The following is a 22,083-nucleotide window of genomic DNA, read 5'->3' as shown; positions in this document are numbered from 1 at the left end:
GTATCTGATCAGGAGGTGGTCAGTGTTTGGCATTTCAAAAGAAACGTTAAAGCCGTCCTCGTGGGGAAAGTGAGAACTCGGGATGGCTCCCTGAGACTCGTCCTGTGGTGGGCGCTGCTGCCACTTTGCGTCATGGGGCGGGGGCGGGGGTGGGGTCCCGGTGCCCTGGGCTGTGCAGGCAGCGCTGTCGAGGTGGGCGGTCCTCGGGGCTCCCCGGGACCTGACCTTTGAGCCCATTTGGGGGAGCGGAGGTGTGGGAGCTGCTGGGCCACGCGTCCCTCAGGCTGCTCTTCCAGGGCTTGCTTTCTCTCAGCCTGTGGATTAAGCTGGGGGGCTGGAGGCCCCTGGGTGTGATTCCCGGTGAAGACCGTGCTTTGACTCCCCTGTGTGTTCCGCACTGTGTTCACACAGGCGTTTCGCCAGTGCCCACTCCACCCCCCGCCTTAGGTTAGGGCGCAGCCCCCTCGCCCAAGCACCTGTTCTTTCTCATCTCTTCCCTCGAGATGCCTCCAGCCTCCGCATCCCCGCCGCCCCACATGGCAGCCTGAGGGATTCCCTCCACCTGCCTGGAATGCTGGTTCTAACAGCCTCCGTTTCATCACCTGAAGTGACCACATGGTCCAGGCCAGCTTGGTTTTGCCTCCAGGGAATGTTTTGTTGTTTGGATATGTTCCCTTCTGGACTCAGCAAGGAAAGCAGGGACTCTAAAGTCCACGGATGGTGCTAACTTACCTTTAAAAAACTTCACTGTGATGGGATTGATGAGGTTTAAAAAGGCTTGAAGCATGTGCATCAAAGCAAGATTTTTACCTTGGTGTCAGCTTTTGAACAGTCCTGTTAAAATTGCATTAATTAAAGTCATTCTAAAACCAAAGTCTTTGTTTCATTGAAGAAGAGAATGAATAATTACTTCTTGTAAAGCAGCTATAAAAAGCACAATTTAGCAGTCCCACTCCAAAAAGCTGGGCATGTGCGGATAAAAAGACAAAAGGAGACAGTGCAGCGTCCCTGCTCTGTCAGCCGGTGGCTCCCAGCTGTCCCCCGAGGCCTGCGTGCGCAGTGCCTTCCACGTGACGGGGAGGGGCTGGGGTCAGGGGCTGTTGGGTGCAGGAACCTTGCACTTGGGATCCCCTGTGTGGCCTCAGCCCTGTGGCCTTAGGAGCCCACGTGTGTCTCATCTCAGAGCCATCTGCACCTGCCCGGCAGCGGAGACTGGAGACCCGCCGTCACCATGCCGGCCCCTCGGAGAGGCCACAGGACCCGTGGGCACGCGACAGCTCCCTGCTCGTCCTCATCTCACACCCACCCACCCGCCCAGCCCTGCGCGGCCGGAGGGGTGCTTTGAGTTGGCAAAGCCCTTTTAAAGCACCACCGGCCGTCCTTTCTTGGGCAGACTTCCCTCCTGCTGGCGTCGCCACGAGACCCGTCCACGAGATCGTCTTACACCGCTGAGCGTTTAATTGTCCGTCCCCAGTGTGGGGATGCTCTCCTTTGTGAATGAACCTAGCATTAATCCCAAACTATGTTCTTCTGATTGGGGGACAGACGTAGGTGTATAGAAATCAAATGTATTTGAGGTTTGGACTCTAGAGTGAGACAGGGGTTCAAACTGTGACACTTTTACTTTTAGATGGTGATTTGGGGACGTTAACTTCACCTCTGAGTCTCTTTTTTGATGATAAAATGGAGTTGATGGGATTCAATGAACAAAGGCATTTAGGGAAGCAGCCTCAAAATAGGCACCCAACCAGTTCCGGCTTCCACCCTCGCTGGCTTCCTGCTTCTGTCAGATGAGCGTCACTTTCTGCGTTGGCCCGAGATGCTCGTGGCGGGGGAGATGGGCGTCCTCCACAAAGCCCCGCTGCCTGGAGCTGAGACTGCGGACGGGTCGCCTGTGCCCGTATTGTCCCGGTGGCTGTGTCTTGGGGAGGGTTGCCCGGCGGTGTGGAGCCCCTCAGCCCTCCTGTCAAGGCGCCGTGCCCGTCGTGGGCAGGCCACAGCCGCTGCGCGTCCTCTGTCCTGAGGGGCAGTTGGGAAGCTCTCCGGGCTGGAAGGCTCGGGGGCCCAGTGACCAAAGCGAGTGGGCCTGAGGGAGCAGGCGGTGCTGCATTCTGCTCGGGCTGGGCGGCTCCCGGCGCCGCCCTCCGGCTGGGCCGCGGCCTGCGGCCTCCTCCACGGACGCGGCTTTCCCAAGGGGACCGGCCCCCCAGAGGCTCAGAGCAGGTTGGGCTCTGAAGACTGTCCCTTCTCTGGGCATCAGGCGGGGTTGGAGGAGCCCTCCCAGCCCCCAGCAGCGTCTGGAGCTAAGCTGCGGTGCACAAGCCAGGAAAGAGGGGACAGCCCCGCAGCCGGTCCCTTCACAGCCTCCCCTGGGACCCCGGAGCCATCGGGGGGAGTCTTGTGCTGTGTCTGCAGCAGAAGGTGCAGGGAGTTTGTGAGCTCTTTCCTTGGGGATTTTCCCTTTTCTCTGGGACCACAGTGACCGGTGCTGTGTCTGCGGCTGACAGTGAGGGACTGTCAGGGATGGGGCAGCGCGAGGTGGCCGCGGCCATGGCCCGGCTGAGTGGGCGTCAGCACTGAGCGGACAGGCCGCGCGGCCACGTTTCTGAAGGGCCATCCTGGTGTCCGCTCCTCTTGGAAACCACTTGGTTGCAGGTAAGAGGAGCGGAGGGACAGGGAGGCCCCCGGGAGGGCGGGCGGCCGGCCCGTGTCCAGGTCCCGTTCGTGTGGTCTGCCCCGCAGCGCGTCTAGGGAACCGCCAGGCCCCAGAGGCTGCTTCACTCGGAGCTGCTGCGGGGATTCTCCGGGTATTTCGGGCCGGGCCTCGGGAGTGTGAGACGTACCTTTGACGTGGTGCTGAGGACAGTGGACTCCGCCAGCCGCGCTTGCTGTCTGGGGACTTCTGGGGGGACAGAGACTCCAGCCTCCTGGCAGGTCGGGGAGGGAAAGCCTCAGGCCTGGGCTTCCTAACAGCCCCATCTGTTTGCAGCTCGCCTTTCCCCCCGGGAGGAATCACGTACGAACACCGGGGAGTTCGGTGAGTTCATCAGAAATGCAGCTAAGGCCCCCTTAGGTGGTGCCCGACTCCTTTGCAAGTGCGTTGCCCACTGAGCCCGGGCGGGAAGGCGGTCCACTCCTCCCAGAACCACTCTGTGTTCAGGGTCGCGGGGGAGCACCCCAAGGCCACCACGTCGAAGGGAGCTCTGCCGCCGGGCCCTGGCCTTCGGTGTCCCTCAGAGCCTGGAAGCGGGGGGATGGGGAGGCAGCGCAGGGAAGGCACCCGACCCGCGAGAGGAGCGCTTGCGGAGGAGCCTGTAGGTGAAGTCGTCGTGCATCTGAAAGTGAAATGATGCGGGAGCGGCTTTTGTCCAGAAAATCAGAAAATCCTCGATGCTGCCAGACTGGCCCAGACCTTGTCTGCCCCGCCGCCATCCCTCAGGGCGTTGCGGTGTCCGGAAGAGGCCCTTTGCTCCTCCACAGCGGGCAGCGCTGGGGACCCGGGGCGCAGGCCAGCCTGCCCACTGTCCGTCCACGGTCTCGCTGGCCCTCAGCCAGGCCCCGCCACGCTCCACGCCTCTGGCTGCTTCCCTCCTGAAACAGGAGTTGAGCACGAGGCAGAGGCGGCACGGTGCGTCTGGCAGATCGTGCAGCGTCACCTCCGCGGCCTGGCCTGGAAGAGCGTGCGGGCCTGGACGGCGACGGCCCAGCGCAGAGCTCCCCGCTCGTCCGTCCGCTCGGCTGCCGTTGTGCCAGGCCGCCCCTCTTGGGCGTGACACGCGGGCGCCGTGCGGCTCAGGCCCGCCCTGTCGCATGCAGTTAGGGTTTGGGGGGGTGGTGTTTCTCCGCATTCCCAAGAGGCCGCAGAGCAGGTGCCTCCCCGTCCTTGTCCTTGTGAAAGCACCGGCCCTGGGGTTGTGAAATATGACCGCAAATCCGAGGCCTGACGGGGATCCAGGCATCGCTCTCCCGGCCACGTGTGGATGGCGGGAGAAGGTGTTGACTGCAAGACCACGGCATTTGGTGCTGGCGACTCTGCGGGGCTGCCGGGCGCTCGGCGCTCCTCACCGAGGTTGTGTCCCTGGCAAGAGCTGGGTTGGCCGCGGAGCAGAGGGGCGGGAACCAGTCCGCCGCGACCTCGGGGAGTTAGTCACTCGCTGGTGTTCCGGGTGCGGCTGCCCCCTGCACGGCCCGGCCTCCCCCGCAAACTGCGTGAGCTGAAGAGGGGCGCCTGGTCCTGCCGCGTCCTCGGGTCCCGGCCCGGGTTTGCGCCTGCTCATGTCCCGGCCTCGCCGGAGCGGTTTGATGTGACTGGATTCGGGGCCCACGTGCTGCACTGTGCTGGGATTTTGCTGCACTTGCCTTGCGAGTGGGTGCTGAGCTTTCCGTGGTGAGGGATGCCTTCCTCCTGGTGCCAGACACCTAGGGGATGCCCGAGGGATGCTGCTGAGCTGGGGGAGGCGTAGCTTGGCCCCTCGTGGCCCTCGGGTGATGACAAGCTCCCCGGCCTAAGAGGCGGGGCTCCTTTGGGGGCAGCTGTCCCTTACTTGGAGCTGTGTCTGCTTCTCAGTCACTGGAACCTCCTAGGCGGCCCGCAGTGAGCCCGGATCTTCCGTGCAGTGATGAAGGCGCGGCCCCTCCTGGCCTCCTCACCCGCAGGCTTGGTGCCCACTTCTCTGGTTTTCTCTGATTCACACTCGTCACCTCGTGTTGGCTTCCTCAGGATGTGACGTCCCTTTAGAGGTGCATCAGGGCCACAGGCAGGATTCAGGGCGTGCCGTGGCTTGTCCACACCGGAAATACTGTGACCTTAAAGCAAGCTTTTTATCTAAGTATAGTGTAATGTACCGACAAGCGTATTAATGAAAATTATGCAGCTTGGCGGTTGGAAAGAATATGTCCTATAATCACTACCCAGTGGGGAAATGATGGGGTGCCAGCACCCCGGTGCCCAGCTTCCCTCCGTGTCTTCTAACACCGTAGATGAGCGTGTCTGTTCTTGAACTTCCGATAAACGGATCGTGCAGAACCTACTCACGTGTCCGGCTTTGTTTCCTCTCGACGTTACGTGTGTGAACTGCACCTATATTTTGTGAGTGCTATAGTCTGTTCACGTTCATCAGTCTGGGGTACTTGTAGCTATTCTTTTAAAATAGACTTCGTTTGTAGGGCGGTTTTGGCTTCATGCCTGAATTGAGCAGAAGGTACAAGCGTTCCCGATACCCGTGCCCCCGCACACGCACAGCCGCCCTGTTAGCCACACCCCCCCAGGTGGGACGTTTGTTACACAGCTGATGAACCCACACTGACACTTCGCATTCCCCGAAGCACATAGTTTACATTACTGCTCACCCTGGGGTTGCGTATCCTGTGGGCTGGGCCAATGTGTAATGACACGTGTGCACGTGTGTAGCATACAGAGCAGTTTCACCGCCCTAAAATCCTTTGTGCTCCACCGGTTCCGCCCTCCCTCCCCCCAAGCCCTGGCAACCACTGTTCCTTTCACTGTCTCCATAGTTTTGCCTTTTCCAGAATGTCGTATAGTTGGAATCGCACAATCTATATAGCCCTTTCAGACCGGCTTCTTTCACTTAGTCATACGCATTTAAGGTTCCTCCCTGGCTTTTCATGGCTTGATAGCTCATTTCTTTTTAGCACCGAATAATATTCCATTGTCTGGATAGACCGCAGTTTATCCGTTAACCTACTAAAGGACATCTTGTTGCTTCCAAGTTTAGTTGCTATGAACATCCATGTGCAGGTTTTTTGTGTGGATGTAAGTTTTTAACTCCATCGGGTAAATGCCAAGGAGTGTGATTGCTGGATTGTATGGTAAGAGTACGTTTAGTTTTGTAAGAAACCACCGAACGGTCTTCCAAAGTGGCTGTACTATTCTGCATTCCCACCAGCAGTGGTGAGGGTTCCTGTTGCTTCACATCCTCACCAGCGTTTGGTGTTGTCATTGTTCTGGATTTTGACCGTTCTAATAGAACGTAGTGTTATCTCGTTGTTGTTTTAATTTGCATCTCGCTGATGACATAGGATGTGGAGCATCATTTCATGTGCTTATTGCCATCCGTATGTCTTCGTTAGTGAGGTGTATGTTAAGGTATTTGGCCCATTTTTAAATCGAATTGTTTGTTTTCTTATTGTTGAGTTTTACGAGGTCTTTGTATATTTTGAATAATAGTCCTTTATCAGATATGTCTTTTGCAAATATTTTCACGAGTCTGTGGCCTGTCCTTTTATTCTCTTGACAGCGTCTGTCACAGAGCAGAAATTTTTAATTTTAATGAAGTCCAGCTTATCAGTTCTTTCTTTCATGGACAGTCTCTGATGTTGTATCCAAAAGTCATCACCAAACCCAAGGTCATCTAGGTTTTCTCCTGTGCTATCTTCTAAGAGTTGTATAGTTTTGCACTTTACATTTAGATCTATGATTCATGTTGACTTAATTCTTGTGAAGGTGTAAGGTGTGTGTCTAGATTCATTTTTTTTTTACATGTGGATGTCCAGTTGTTCTGGCACCATTTGTTGAAGAGACTGCCTTTGCTCCACTGTAGTGCTTTTGCTCCTTCATCAAAGATCAGTTGACTGCATTTATGTGGGTCTGTTTCTGGGCTCTCTATTATGTTCCACTGATCTGTTTTTATATCCTATCACCAATCCCACCCTGTCTTCAGTACTGTAGCTTTATAGTAAGTCTTGAAGTCGGATAGTGTCAGTCTTTATTCTTTTCTGTCAATGTTGAGTTGGCTATTCTGGATCTTTTGCGTCTCCATATAAAGTTTAGAATCAGTTTGTCAACATCCACAAAAAAGCTTGCTGAGATTTTTATCGGGGTTGCATTGAATCTAGAAGTTGAGAAGAACATCGTGACAGTATCAGGTCTTTCTACCCATGTACGTGGGACATCTCTCTACTGGGTTCGTCTTTGATTTTCTTCACTAGAGTTTTGTAATATTCCTCATGTAGCTCTTGTACTTACTTTGTTAGATGTATACCTAAGTGTTTCATTTTTTTACATGCTAATGTAAACAGTATTATATTTTTTAATGTCAAATTCCACTTGTTCATTGCTAGTATGTAGAAAAATATTTAACATTCATATATTAATCTTATATTCTGAAACCTTGCTATATAATTACCCATTGGTTATAGTTTCTTGTTGATTCTTTCAAATTTTCTACATAGACAATCATGTAATCTGCAAACAAAGACAGTTTTGTTTCTTTCTTCCCAATCTGTATACCTTTGGTTTCCCTTGGTTGTTTTAATTGCATTAGCTAGGACTTTGACTATGATATTGAAAGGCTGTGGTTAGAGGGGACATCCTTGCCTTGTTCCTGATCTTAGGAAAAGCTTCACATTTCTCACCATTAAGTATGATGTTAGCTGAAGGGTTTTGTGAACGTTCTTTTCAAGTGGAGGAAGCTTCACTCTATTTCTAGCTTACTGAGAGGTGTTTTTTTTTTTTAATCATGAATTGTTTGATTTTGTCAAATGCTTTTTCTGCATCTATTAATGTGAGGATGTGATTTTTCTTCTTTAGCCTATTGATGGTGATGGATTACCGTAATTGATTTTTGAACGTTAAACCAGCCTGCATATCTGGGATAAATCCTAGTTGGTCATGCTATATAGTTCTTTTTATACTTTGTTGGATTCAACTTGCTAATATTTTATTGAGGATTTTTGCAACTATGTTCTTGAGAGACATTTTAGTTTTCTTTGCCTACTGTGTCTTTGTCTAGTTTGTATTAGTATAATTCTGGCCTCACAGAATGAGATAGAAAATAGCCCTCTTGCTTCTGTCTTCTGAAAGAAATTGTTAGAGAATTTGGCATAATTTTTTCCTTAAATGCTGGTAGAATTCAGAACCCATCTGGGTCTGGTGCTTTCTGTTTTGGAAGTTTATTGATTCAATTTCTTTATAACAGATATAGGCCTACTCAGATTGTCTATTTCTTCTTGTGTGAGTTTTGGCAGATTGCGTCTTTAAAGAAATTGGTCCGTTTTGTTTATTAAATTTGTGGGCATAGAATTGTTCATAATATTTCTTTATTATCCTTTTAATGCCCATGAGATCTGTGGTAATGCCCCCTCTTTCATTACTAATATTAGTAATTTGTGTTGCCTCTCTTTTTTTCTTGGTTATCCTGGTTAGAAGCTAATTGAGTTTATTGATCTTTTGAAATAAGCAGCTCTTTGTTGATTTTTTTTCTATTACTTTCATGTTTTCAACTTCATTGATTTCTGCTCTAATTTTTATTTCTTCTTTTCTTCAGCTTACTTTGGATTTAACTTGCTCTTCTCTTTTAGTTTCCTATGGTGGAAGCCTGGTTTATTGATTTTAGATCTTTCTTCTTTCCTGATATATGCATTCAGTGTTATAAATTTACCTTTAAGCACTACTTTCACTGCAGCCCATAAATTTTGACAAATTGTGTTCTTATTTTCATTTGTTTTAAAATATTTTAAGATTTCTCTTGATGTTTGTTCTTTGAACCAAATGTTGTTAGAATTGTGTTAATTCCAAGTATTTTGGAATTTTCCAGTTATCTTTCTGATACTGATTTCTAGTTTAATTCCATTGTGATCTGAGAGCAGACATTGTATGGTTTCTGTTCTTTTAGCATTGTTAAGGTGTGTTTTATGGCCCAAAATGTGATCTATCGTGGTGAATGTTTCATGTGACCTCAAAGAAAATGTGTATTTTGCCATTGCTGGATGAAGTAGTCTATAGATGTCAATTATATCCAGTTGATTGATGGTGGTGTTGAGTTCAGCTTGGTCCTTACTGATTTTCTGCCTGCTGGGTCATTCATTTCTGATAGTGGGGCATTGAAGTCTCCAGTCTGTAACAGTGGATTCATCTGTTTCTCCTTGTAGTGCTATCAGTTTTTGCTTCACGTGTTTTGACACTCTGTTGTTAGGTGCATGCATGTTAAGGATTGTTATCTTCCTGGAGAATTGACAACCTTTATCATTATGTAATGCCCGTTTTTATCCCTGATAACTTTCCTTGCTTTGTAGTTTGCTTTTTCTGAAATTAGTATAGCTACTCCTGCTTTCTTTTGATTAGTGTTAGCATGGTATATCTTTCCATATGTATATATCTTTATATTTAAAATGGGTTTCTGGTACATAACATATAGTAGGGTCTTGTTTTTTTGATCTACCCTGACAATCTCTGTCTTTCAGTTTGTACATTTAGACTATTGCTATTCAAAGTGATTATTGATATTGTTGAATTAATATTTACCACATTTGTTGTCTTTGATTTTTGTTCCTGTTTTTGTTTTCCGTCCTTTTTTTGCCTTTTGCAGTTTTAACTAAGCAATTTAAATGATTTCATTTTCTCTCTTGTCTTAGCATATCAGTTGTACCTTTAAAAAAATTTTTTTTGTGGTTGCCCTAGGGATTGCCATATGCATTTACAGCTAATCCACATTCAGATAAAACTGTACTGTTTCACAGGTAGTGCAGGTACCTTATAATCACAAAATAATCCTAATTCCTTCCTCCTGTCCTTTTTGTCATTGCTGTTATTCTTTTAACTTATATATAAACATACATAAGTGTATATGTATATATATATATACACACACACTATATATATATGATATACATATATATGGTATGTATATAAGCATATGTAATTAGATACATTGTTGCTATTATTATTTTGAACAAACTGTTTTTTAAATTTTTCCTTTACTTATTCCTTCTCCAATGTTCTTTCTTTACGTAGAATCAAGGTTTTGACCCATGTAACTTTTCTTCTCTCTAAAGAACTTCTTTTAACATTTCTTGCAAGGCAGGTCTACTGGTAACAAATTCCCTCAACTTTTGTTTGTCTCAGAAAGTCTTTATTTCTTTCTCACTATTGAAGCGTTATTTTTCAGGGTAGAGAATTCTCAGTCATTATTGTATCAAATATTTCTTTTGTTCCTTTTTTTCTTTCTTCTCCTTCCTATATTCCTGTTACGTGTATATTACACCTCCTGTAGTTGTCCTGCAGTTTTTGGATATTCTGTTCTGTTTTGGGTTTTTGTTTATTTTCTTTTTCAGTCTTTGTTCTCTTTGCTTTGAGGTTTTGGAAGTTTCTGTTGAGACATCCTTAAACTCAGAGATTCTTTCTTCAGCTGTTAAATCTACTAATAAGCTTATAAAAGGCATTCTTTATTTCTGTTACAGTGTTTTGATCTCCAGCATTTCTTTTTGGTTCTTTCTTGGACTTACCATCTCTCAGTTTGCATTGCCTACCTGTTCTTGCATGCTGTCTACTTAATGTATTAGAGCCCTTAGCATAGTTGTTTTAAATTCCCTGTTTGATAATTCCAGCATTCCTGCCATATCTGAGTCTGGTTCTGATGCTTGCTCTGTCTCTTCAAACTGTTTTTTGCCTTTTAGGATGTCTAGTAATTTTTTTTTTTCCTTTTTGCTACTTGGACATAAAATGTACCAGGTAAAATGTACTGCTGTAAATAGGCCTTTAGTGACGTGGTAGTGAGGTGTGGGGGAGGGGAAGTGTTCTGCAGCCTCTGATCCTGTTATTAGAGCCCCATCGTGTAAGGAGTTGTACCTACAGGCTGTGAGCTCTACCTGTGCGTCTCCACTTTCCCCTCCTCCTTAGGTAGGACAGGGTGGCTGGCGTGGGCTGCAGTTGGTTATGGTATTGGTTGATGTACCATAATTTATCTAACCAACCCTCTCTGGCTGTGCAGTTATCTCTAGTTTTTCTCTAGTTGAAGAAACACTGTAATGAACATACTTGGAGCTGAATCTTCTTGCATGTCTGTGATCTTCTTGAAAGAGTCTCTAGAAGTGTTTTTGTCAGATTAGTGGATATGCAGCCTCTTGTGTTTGATAGGACCTGCCAAACCGCCGCCATAAATGTGTATCCCCACCAGAAACGATAAAGTGCTTGTAGCCATCATGCTGACCACACTGAGCAGGCTTATGTTCATCCCTGCTAATCTGATAAGACACCACAGAAGGGAGAAGGAATTTTCCTGTCTAAAATTGTACTTTTTTGAATATTAGGTGTCACATTTTTAAATGTATTTAACAGCAGTTTGCTTTTCTTCCTTTTTGTGAGTTGCCTGATTTTTGCCCTTGGCCTGTTTTTCTTTTAAAGTATGTGTCTCTCTTTCCTGCTGTGTCTCTTATGTCCTTATGTAGCAAGGATATTAGGTCTTTGTCTCCAGTTTGTCCTGCAAGTATTTTTCTAGAGTAGTTCCCTTTTTGTTTTGTTCTTGCTGTTCTTAACGTAGAGAATTTCATTTTTCTGTAACCAAATCTTTGTTATTTACTTAAGACCATTCCCCACCTCAAGATTAAACATCTATTCACATTTTCTTCTTGGTTATTCAAGGTTTTGTTCTAACATTTAAATCTTTAATACTTAGGGAATTAATTTCGGCATACACAGTGAATTAGAGAATTAACTTTGTTTTTTTAATGATTAGCCAATTTTAATCACATTTGCTAACTGGTTATTGCTGGTAGATGGGAAACCCAATGATTTTCATGTATGTATTTTAAAATTATCAACCTTTCTCAAATTATTACTTATTCTCATTTTTAACTAGTACTAGTATTTTTCTAGGTAGAAAATCATATGATTTTTTTCCCTAATATTTGTACTTCCTTTTTTTCCCTTTTATTTCTATGGCTCTAATAACTAGACCAGTCTCAAATAACCGTGTAGATATTATGGTATTTTATTTTTTACCAAAATTAATCTGGTATTTTTTCTTTTTAATTTTTAATTTTACAAAATTAAATGTCTTTTTTTGTTTTCTTTTGCTCTTGCAAAAGCTCTGGCTTGTAGGAAGCCTTCAGTTACCTTTTCCTTTGCACCGTCGGCGAGGTCTTGGGGCCGCCCCTTGGCTGAGTCTGAGTGGAGTTTCTTGTGGGTACAGGGCTCTCCTGGTCATGAACTTCATGTGAGATAAGCGAGGTGCCTTCTCTGCTCATCCCTTCTCAAGCCAGTCGGCCACTTTGGCCCTAATGCTTATCAGGAAAGCCCACCGCCTTGACGGCCGAGCACTGACTACAGGGAAACCCTTGTCGGTGTCACCCTGCTGTGGAGAACCAGCCACCTCGAAACGTGGGAAAGCCTGAGATTCCGAATCTCAGTGTCTATTGCGTTTTCTGGACTGTATCAATTGGGAAAAGAAATATTTTGAAGTCACACAGCCCTTGTTATTTGGTACTTGTTTAAGCTGGGAAATTGGGGTGAGGACGTGGAGAAGGAGGGGTGCGGTTGCCCCTGCGCTGTCCCCTAAACCCCTAGGAGAGGGGAGGTTTGGAAGGGAGCATGGGGACCTGGCAGTGCAGACTTCCGGCCTTGCCTTTCCCGCCCCATGTCCTCTGGGAGGCAGGTCCAGCGCCCATCACCTCGTCCCACTTCGCCCCAGATAAGCTCCCCCAGCTGTGCGGCCCCTCCGTGCACGGGGGAGCAGCTTCTCCGGTAATGTCGGGAAGTCCCTTGGCCTGGAACGTCCCCCTGACCCCAGGGGCCCACACGCCACATTACTGCTTCACACGAAGGGGTCGAAGGCCCCTTGGTAAGGCAGGTGGTGCTCTCAGATCCAGCCGGGCCCACCAGGCTGCTCTGGCTGTCAGCCCCTGAGCGCACCGCAGTGCCAGGCAGGCCTCTGGTGTCCACGCAGGTCCTGGGGGCCAAAGGCCGGCGGTTTGCATGTGGAGGGCGGTTGGGCAGACAGCCCGTGGACAGTTCCACTGCACCCCGTGTGGCACCAGCATGGCCCCCCGACGCTTGCCGCTGCCCGGTCGACCCCTCGCTCCTCGTCCTCTCCCCCGCCCGGTCGTCTGTGCCCGCGGCTCGTGGCACCTCCGGGGCACCGGGCGAGTCCTCCCTCACCACCCGCCTGGGTCCCTGCTCCACGCGCCTCTTTCCTCCTGCGTCTGCCCGCCTTCTGCCTCTGTTCCCGCTACTGCCTGGCACGACAAGGATTTAACGGGCCATTCAGAGCTTCCACGACTAAACAAATGGACTTGGATTAGGTCATCTTTTGTGCTTTGGTGGAGGCAGGAACATAGAAAGTTTTATACTTAGGTGAATTTATATTTGTTGAAAACCATTTTATTTATGAGCAAATATTAGGAACATGAATTTTAAAGTGCTCACTAGATTGTAAATTGCCACACACTTCCACTGGAGGCTCTTTGCCGCGAAAATCAGTATGGGAGAGGAAGCGAGATCCGGGGTGAAGGTGTGGGGAGGGACGGTTTTCACGTCCGGTCTCAGAATGAGTCATCGCTTAGAGTCTTTCCTTAGCTTCAGTGACACTAACCGATCTCTTGGTTCTGTTTTTGTATCCGTTTTTGTGCGTGGCTCTGCGCTTGCCAACACGGGGTAATTCCAGGATGAAGTCCTGACTGTAATCAGAAGAGTGGATGATAACTGGGCGGAGGGAATGCTGGGAGACAAGATCGGGATCTTCCCCCTGCTGTACGTGGAGGTAAGGCCACGCCCCCAGCCTCACCTCTCCTGCACAGGGAGGTGAGGCCGCACTCCCAGGCTCACCCCTCCTGCACGTGGAGGTGAGGCCAGGCTCCCAGACTCACCCCTCCTGCACGTGGAGGTGAGGCCGCGCCCCCCACGCTCACCACTCCTGCACGTGGAGGTGAGGCCCCGCTCCCAGACTCACCCATCCTGCACAGGGAGGTGAGGCCAGGCTCCCAGACTCACCCCTCCTGCACGTGGAGGTGAGACCCCGCCCCCAGGCTCACCCCTCCTGCACGTGGAGGTGAGGCCCCACTCCCAGACCCACGCCCTCTCTTGCCCTTTGTTGTTTGCTTCACCAGACCAGAGGTGACCTCTCCTCAGGGGAAGAAGGTTACCCCACAGTAATTGGAGTTCAGATGGGGACAACATGTGGGTTTTATTCAACCCTGAGGCTGTGAGAAGTGCCTCCGCCTCTTGGGAGTGGTCCGTCCCAGCCCATCATCTTGCCACGTGGGCAATGAGGCAGGGCAATGAGGCAGGGCTCCCGTGCGGACCTTCCCTACTTCTCACGGGAAACCTGGGCCCGGCCCCATTTCTCGGGGGCCCTCCAGGTTCTGCTGGGCTTGCCCCCAGAACCCCGGGGAGAAGAGCTCGCCACAGGAAGCAGCTTCCCCGGGGACACTGCCAACAACTGAAGGGAACGTTGAGGCTCCCCGGACTTGGGGTTTGGGGCGGCTCATCAGCTCCAACCCTGGAGTGGAGCGTGCTCGAGCTCGAGCTCGTTTGAGGCTGGTTGGCTTCCTGCCTCTTTTCTGTGACCGAGACGCTCTGGGTTTCCAGTGAATAAGTAATGGGCGGTGGCCAAGCGAGGAGCGTTCAGAACCTTTGACCTTTCAGCCCCTGGTCGCCTTGGGCTGTGTGTGTTCGCTGTTGTCAGCACTCGTCCGCATGCGCACGTCCCCAGGCTGACCCCCCCGCTGCGCCTGTACACACGGCATCACCCCCGGGATCACCCCCGGGAGTCATTTCGGCCAGTGCGCACGGGGCGTGGGCCCCGGACCCTCCTGGGGGTCCTCGTCTGGCCTCTCGCACCCCACGGTGCAGGGCCGACCCCCGCTCCGCAGGGGCCCAGAGCCGGGTGCGATCCCCGGCCGATGGCTCTCAACTGGGCCTACTCCCACCCCCCAGCGTCCTTGCTCAGAGCCTCTGCTCCCCCAGCCCCGGGCGGGCCACACACGGTGCAGGGGACATGGCCAGCTTTGCCCCTGCTGAGCCCTGTGGGCCAGTGGATTCCGGTACCTGCCAGATGAAGGCCGCTGGCTGGGGTGGGTGGCCCAGGCTCTCTGCGCTTATTAGCCTCTGCTTTTCCAGCCTCATCTCCGGCCCTTTCCTCCCCTCCCCCTGCATGTCCTGAACCCGCGGTTCTCACATGTGCTCTGAAGCAACTCCGCGGGTGACTCTCAGACCCTCCCCAGCAGTAAGTCCGCACACACACTCCCCTCTCTGGTACACTTGCGGGGGGCACACTCGCGCACACACTCGCGCACACACTCTGCTCTCTCTCCCCCACCCCCGGCGAGGACCACAGTCCACAGCACCTCCAGCCTCACTGCATTTGCTTCAACTCTGGGAGGTGGTCTTCTCCATCTGCTGCTTCAGACCCAAGGACTCGACGCATGAAACCACCACAGTCCTGTCCAGACGTGGAGAGTCTGTCCCCCCGACATCTTTGGCCAGTGGAACCTCTTCCAAGGCAGACGCTCATGGAGCCACTCGCAGAAAGATCCCAGGGGCCTGTGCCAATGCCCCCAAAACGGAGTCAGCTCAGACAAGTCGCGGAGCTGGGACATCTGCCCAAGGGGGGCCAGAGAAGGTGAAAGGACGGACGTTTAAAAGCATGGATGCAGCTCACGGACACATTTTTTAAAGAAACCTGATGGAAAAGAGAGTGCACTGAAGACTTTCCCTTTTAGGAAGTTCAGGAGCAGCAGACCTCCACCCTCACCCCCGGCTGATGGAAGGGGGTGCCCTGGGGGAGACCGAGCGGAAGAAGCGAGAGGGAGGCCCCCGGGCTGTGGAGGGGCTTCGAGGCTTGATCTGGGAGGTGCTGGTGCGGTTGTGCAGCTGTGAAGTGGTGTAGCTAACATTTTTGCACTTCTCTGTAAAATACAGTTTAAGAAGCTAAGAAAAAATTTTGTAGGGAACCTGAGGCAGGTAATGGTGCCCCTGCGGGAGGCCGAGCCCGGCGCACTAGCACCCCTGCTCTGGAAGGGACTCGGGCATCATCCCAGAGGCCGAGAGTGTGGGCTCGGGGCTGGAGACCAGTCAGCAGGGCCTCCTGAGGCTCTCGTGGCTCACTCAGCCAACTGGGAGTCAGTGCCCTTGGGGCTCGACTACTGGACCCTGGAGACGGTCCTTCAGAGCACGGGCGTAGGGGCTCCTGTGTGCCCAGCGCCCTCCCAGGCGCCCTGCTCTGAGCACAGCCTCCTGCCCCCTCCCCCGGTCCCCTGAACCGGGGGCCGGGCTCTCCTCCAGGGGCCGAGGCAGAGCAGGGCCCTCGCTCCTGTCCCGCACCTCCCCAGGTACAGCGCCGGCCCGGCACCATTGCCCTAGGGGCCCTGGCAGTAGCCGGGGTTACACCCTGGGGACCTCAGCGAGCACCGAAGGAGGAGGCCCTGGCCAGGTGTTTCCCGAGGCTGGTTCGCTGTTTATGTACCCGCTGCCTTTTGAAGCGCTGAGCTGACGCTCACCAGCACGCGGCCTCGAGGGCATTCCGCATGCGCGATAGAGTTCAGACCATCTTCCTCTGGGCGACGAGCAGACAGCTGAGGCCACAGGGTGGACCTGGGGTCTTTGCAGGTTGGGGCCCGGGCCGGGAGGGAGCGGGGCCTGTGTCGGGGAACGGCAGTTTGGGGTGGTGGTCATCCCCTGGGTGTTGCCCTGTCTTAAATCACGCCCTCACAGGACCGGATTACAGGGAGCCCTGCAGCTGTGGTTTGAAGGGCGTGCGGGGAGGCTGCCAGGGCCCCGCGTGCAGTCCAGCCGTGACTCCTGTCCGAGGAGGACCTTTCGGAGCGGCCTTTGCTCTGGGGACGCGGCCCCCGCTCCCATCCCAGGCAGGCTCTTTCCTGGGGCTCGCTGAGCGCCCTGGGGGACAAGCGGTTAAACCTCTCGGAGCTGGCCTGGCCTCGTGCTGTTTTCTGAGCGGGTATCCAGTCTCCAGAAGCGTCCATATGTCTGACGCACTGTAGAAACCCTCCTCTCACCCACACTCTCCTCAGCTGCTGGCTGCATCCACGGCAGGGCCTGGGCTGCTGGTTCTGGGAGCGGGGCACTCGTCTGTCGGCACGTCCCCTGGCCCAGACCCTTCCCTGCTGCCTTTGCAGCTCCTCCTGCTGCGTCCTGGAACCCACCTCCTGTTCTTCATCCCCCTTGGTTCCAAGGACAGGCACCGTCCAGCAGCCATCTCTACAGTGGGACCAAGGCATAGCCCACGGACGCCTGCCGGCTCGTCGGGTGTCGCTCAGGACAGAGCGGAGTGGGCCAGGTCACTCCTGTCCTCGGAGGACAAACCCCACACGTGGCAGGGCCTCCCTTCCGTGCTCTGGGCCTTGAGGGCCTGGGGTCAGGCGCCAGCCCCCAGGGCCCCGTGCGTGGAGCTTCACTGCTCATCAGACAAACGGGAGGATGCCCTGTTCCCCAAACACCCACGACGCCGTGCGAAAGAGGGCAGATGAGGAACGGAAGCACCCAGCTGCCTGGGAAAACTCTGAGTGGGCGTCAGCCAGATCGGAGGCGCAGGTGCAGGATGGGGACACTGGGCCGGAGCCTTTGGCACGTGGGTGTGATCTACCTCCCAAGGGTCGATGGGACAGCTGCAGGAATGGGTGCCGGTTGGGGGTCCTCAGACCCTGTCCTGGTGTCTCTTTAGAATAATTCCTGCCCAAACACCCGCTCCCTGACAACCGTGTATCCTTACTGTAACGGAAGCTCTGTTTCTCTCATCCGCCGTGTGCCGCCTCCTTTCCTCAGCCCGGGCTCCGCTGCCTCGAGCCGCCATGTCCCTGTCCCTGCGCCGAGACCCCGGCTACCCAGGCCTCCCTGTTCCCCTCCAGGCTCGGGGCCTCTGTGCCGGGAGCCCTGCACTCCTGCTCACCTAATGAGCCATGCTGAGCCCCCTTCCTGTCCTTTCTTAGCCTCTTCACTGGCTCCCACTCAGACCCTGGTCCCCGTGTTCGTTCTTAATGTCCCTCATGCTTGGCAAAGTGACTGCGCGTGGCAGGTGCTTAATAAATGACTGCGAGAGTGACAGCGGCCCAACAAGTGGCTAGGGGCCAGTTTTTGGATTTGCAGAATGCAGGGATTGTGCAGAGCCGGGGCTCTGGGGACTTGGAGGTACAGACTGAGGCAGGAGAGCTGTCAGACTAGCTGACTCTAAAGAGGAAAACTCATGGCCTTCAGAGGGGCGAACCCAGGCGGGCTGCCTGGAAGCAGAGGGAGGATACGGTCGCCAGATCTCCTTCATCAGACTCTCCTGGCGCCCGCCCTGTGCCTCCCCCGGGCTCTGCCCTCCGCGGCTCACTCCCCTGAGGCCCCTCCTCGCGTGGTGAGCTTGGTGGGGGCTCTCTCCTTCTGAGGACACTTTGTTTCACTTCCCAGCCTCACTGTGGCCGGGGCACCCATGCCTTCTGGAGGAGACCCCTGGGTTGACCCCTCGGGGTAAGGGCTTCCTCCAGTCCCTACCATGCTTGCTCAGGGCCCGCGGGTGTGGGGACCATGATGTGTCTGCTGGTCCGTCCACAGATCCTGAGCACGCCTCCATCCTGTCTAGCCCGGAGCGGGTGCACGTTCGAGCCTCACTGGGGGGTGGCCGAGCCCGCCCCCTGCCCGCAAGGACAGGTGGCTGATGGCTGGTGGAGGGAGGCCCAGAGGGCCGAGCCCGGGAAGCCATCAGCTCTCCTGCCAGCTGGGGCCTTCTGGGTGGGAATTCTCCCCCTCTTTGTATGTCCGGTGTCACCCGTATTGAACTTGGATGTGTCGGTGTGTTTCCTCGTTTTGTGCTCTGGGCTCCTGGAGGCCAGCTGACTTGGCTGCCTGTGTCCTTGTGACCAGTTACTATAATGGGCACCTGGAGAAACGAGGCTGCCCTGGCCTCAGCACGAGGGCCAGTGCGTCCTGGCAGCTTCCCCGGGGACCCCTGCCCTGTACTGAGAAGAGCTGACCCCAGGGAGCCGCGTCTGGGGATGGGAGCATCTGGAAAAAGAGATGCGGAGAGGGGGGAAGCTCTGAGGAGGGATGAGGAGCCTCGTGGTGACCCCGGCTGACCCTGGAGTCCTAGGGCCGAAACGCAGTGGAGGCTGCTCTGATGGGCCAGGGCCATCAGGCGGGCGGCCTGTGCATCCCTGGGCACTGAGGACCTGAGTGGGGCTCGCCCCCTCCACAGGTGTGGGTGCAGGGGGAGCTCTGTCACGGGTAGCCTAGGCCCAGGGAGGGAGGGGCTGATCCTAACCTGCCCTCAGGGAGGAGCTGGGCTGGCAGGGGAGGGTCTTGGAGGAGGGCCCGCCCTCGGAGGGAAGAGGAGACGGGGGATTCTGGACGTGTGGGGTGTCGAAGGTCTGTGCCCAGCTGTCCTCATCTCAGCCTCTTGGCAGAAGGTTATTTGTGGAGAACAACAGCGTTCAAGACTGCGTAGGAGGTGATTCCGGAGGACTCACCGAGGAGGGGTGGGGGCGGGCAGGAGCCAAGGGAGGAAGCGGGCGCCGGGCAGGGTGGTGGTTGGCCAGTTGTGGACCTGCCAGGGGCCTGGTGCGCGGCATGGCTGCGTGGCCGGAGCGGGTGCAGTGGTGGGTGAGGGCAGCGTGCAGGGAGGAGCCCAGAGCAGGGGCTGCAGGCAGTGATGGGCCAGACGGAGCCCGGGGCCAGCGGTGGGAGGGGCTGGAGGGTGGGGGCGGGGTGTCTCGGAGCGGTGCTGCGGGAATCCTGTCTCCTTCCCGCGCCAGGGCCAGCCCACACCTGCCCCTCCACTCGCTGGATGGATGCGTCCTAGTGGCGTCTGGTCTGCTTCTCGAGAGCCTGTGTCCTAAGCCTGGAGCCCCGCACTCGCCTGGAGGGCTTGTTCTCTGGTCCCGCTCCCTCCCCTCTACTGCCCCACACGGCAGGGCCTCCCAAGGCCCAGCCCTGCGGCACCTACAGGGAGATAGGGGAGGATGGGCGAGCCGCAGAAAGCGAGGCAGCCTCATCCCAGGGCCAGTGCACGTCCAGAGAGCTCTGGCCTCGGGGAACCAGATCCAGGCCTCTGTCTGTTGGTGGGTCCCACGACCTCGGCTAATCGTGTGATGTGCGAGGGCAAACTGCTGAAATGATGCTATTTACAGATGCTTTGAGATGATGGAGGCAAAAACTGAAACCTGATTTAGCCGAATGGATGTAATGCCCAAAATGGTACGGTTACTAATGGCAGCTGCTTCCCGTTTGAGAGGCCTTGTCTTCAGTGCGGAAATTAGGGCGGATGTCGTCTAAGCCTCAGCTAATTGCCTTGTTGAACTTGGCCCTTCTTTACGAAGAGAGCATATTATTCTGAGCCTCCCTCTCTAAATATGGTATTGAAGCTGCCAACTTCCCTTGGGAACACGTGGCTCTGAAGTTGTCTCTGTTGTTTTAAAGGCCCACAGCCTGGAGCTGCCCCTCATACATTGTGTTTGCCCACCCCACCCCACCCTCCAGTAATCGCTGGTTATTTCTTCACCTCAGGCCCTGGGGCCGGCAGAGCGTTTCCAGGGAGGAGGCTGGGGAGGGTCTGTGGCTTCTAGGGGAAGGTCCGCGCCCAAGCTCAGGGGAGAGGTAGATGGACGCGGGAGGCCCGAGCCCCGTCTCGGCCTCGGCGCCTCCACAGACCCTACGTTCTAGTTGGGATGCGGGTGGACAGACCAGGGGTGTCCCTGGTCGAGGGGGCGCAGCTCCTGGACGAGAAACCCCACGTGTCGTGCCCAGCATGGGCGGTGGGAGAGGGGAGTGGGGTTCTAACTTCCTGCTCCCGCTGGGGGATGCGGGCCCGGGCATTGGAAAGATGCTGCTCCCGGCCTGCCTGGACCTGCGGGCTGCCTGAGCTTCGTTGAGCTGTGTGATGCGTCAGCACCGAGTTTCTTCCTCTGCAGGTATGGACGGTGCCACGTCCCAAAGCACACCAGGAGGACCCCGTGAGGTACCAGGCACAGCCCCGAGTGGTGGTCCAGCGCCACACGGCCAGAGGGTGATGGTTGGCGGCCACTGGCATCTGCGTGCGGCGCTTCTCAGGGGACCGAGGCCTCTGAGGAGGTGGGAGGCCCTCAGAGCGGCCGAGGGGCCGGCTGGCCGTTCCCCACGCTCTCAGCAGCCCCTCAAGCGGGGGCCACAGCCCCGAGCAGAGGGGCTGTCTGGGATGAAGGCCCTCCTGTGGCTACGTTTTCTTCCTTTCCTTTCCTCCTGTCGTTCTGTACCGCCTACAAACAACCAGCTCTGCCGACTTCTCTGAAGTGGTCCTGGCACCGACACAGGGACGGTTGGTCTGACGGTCAGGCTGTTAGAAGTTAGGGAGGGTGTGCAGCCAGGCGGGCTCCCCAGAGGGACACACGGAGACGAGACCCTCGTTGGGCCGCCACGCAGACCCCCAGGCCCGTGCCTGACAAGGCGGCGATACCAGTTCACCTGGACACGGTTCAGAACCAGCGACTTGCAGCCACGTGTGGTCATTTCGCTGTGAAGCTCGAGGTGGATTCACGTGGCTGCAGCTGTTCCCACAGCTCTCCCGTCCCGTGGCCTCTCTCGCGGCCGGCGGGTGGGCGGGCCTGGCCCCGGAACCTGTCGAAACCTCCGCGTTCTTCCCCGTGGCGGGTTGGTTTGGCGCAGGCTGCTCCATCCCCACCTGTGGAAGGAGGCGGGAACGGCCTCGGCGGGGGCAGCAGGTGGGAAGCTCACGGCAAGCAGACGGACGGGTGGACGGGGCCTCTGCACGCGGACGGCTGGGCTGGGTGTCCGGGGCACGTCTCTGGAAGGTAGAGGGCGTCTTCCTGGTGCCCCGGCGTGTCTCTTGACTGCACGCTGCCCTGCCTCTCGGACGCGGGGTACTCGGGATGTTGTCCAAGTTGTGCTTCTCTGTGGACTCTGTGTTCTGGGCTGTTTCTGGTTCTGCTCCACTGGCCGACTTTCCGCTTCTGTGAATGTCTATACGGTCGATGTATAGGCTGCATTTTCCTGCTTCTTTGCTGCCTGGTATCTTTAATTGGATGCCAGTGTTGTGAATTTTGGCTTTTCCAGTGCTGGATGTTTTTGTATTCCTACAATATTTGCAAGCCTTGTTCTGGGATGTAAGTTATACAGAAACAGTATGATGCTTTTGTGCCTCGGTCTTACGCTTTGATAGGCAGGACTAGGGCGCCTCTAACGTGGGGCTGATTATCCCCATCCCCACGTGCGAAGCTGCGTTCTCTACTCCATGTCCTGTGGTTTATGAGGTTCTTCACTGCTGAGCTATCTGATGTCCCATGTCTGAAAACTTTCATAAATTTGGTTTTAGCATTGCAGGTGAGAGGGTAAAAATGGTCCGTGTTATTCCTTCTTGTTAACCT

The 22,083-nt window shown here is 54.0% G+C and overlaps 1 protein-coding gene across 1 annotated transcript in view; it reads left to right on the top strand.

Moving 5' to 3' along the window:
- SH3RF3 (SH3 domain containing ring finger 3) overlaps positions 1-22,083 on the top strand; it is a 215,339-nt gene that overhangs the window by 104,998 nt on the left and 88,258 nt on the right. Inside the window, exon 5 of the mRNA XM_024116606.2 lies at positions 13,398-13,493. Within this exon, the coding sequence (XP_023972374.1) occupies positions 13,398-13,493 (96 nt within the window). The remainder of the gene's footprint in view (positions 1-13,397; positions 13,494-22,083) is intronic.

Source organism: Physeter macrocephalus, chromosome 12, assembly GCF_002837175.3.
Source record: "Physeter macrocephalus isolate SW-GA chromosome 12, ASM283717v5, whole genome shotgun sequence".
NCBI classification, from domain to species: domain Eukaryota; kingdom Metazoa; phylum Chordata; class Mammalia; order Artiodactyla; family Physeteridae; genus Physeter; species Physeter macrocephalus.
The sequence above is the reverse complement of the archived record's forward strand: the minus strand, read 5'-3'. Positions and strand labels throughout refer to the sequence as shown.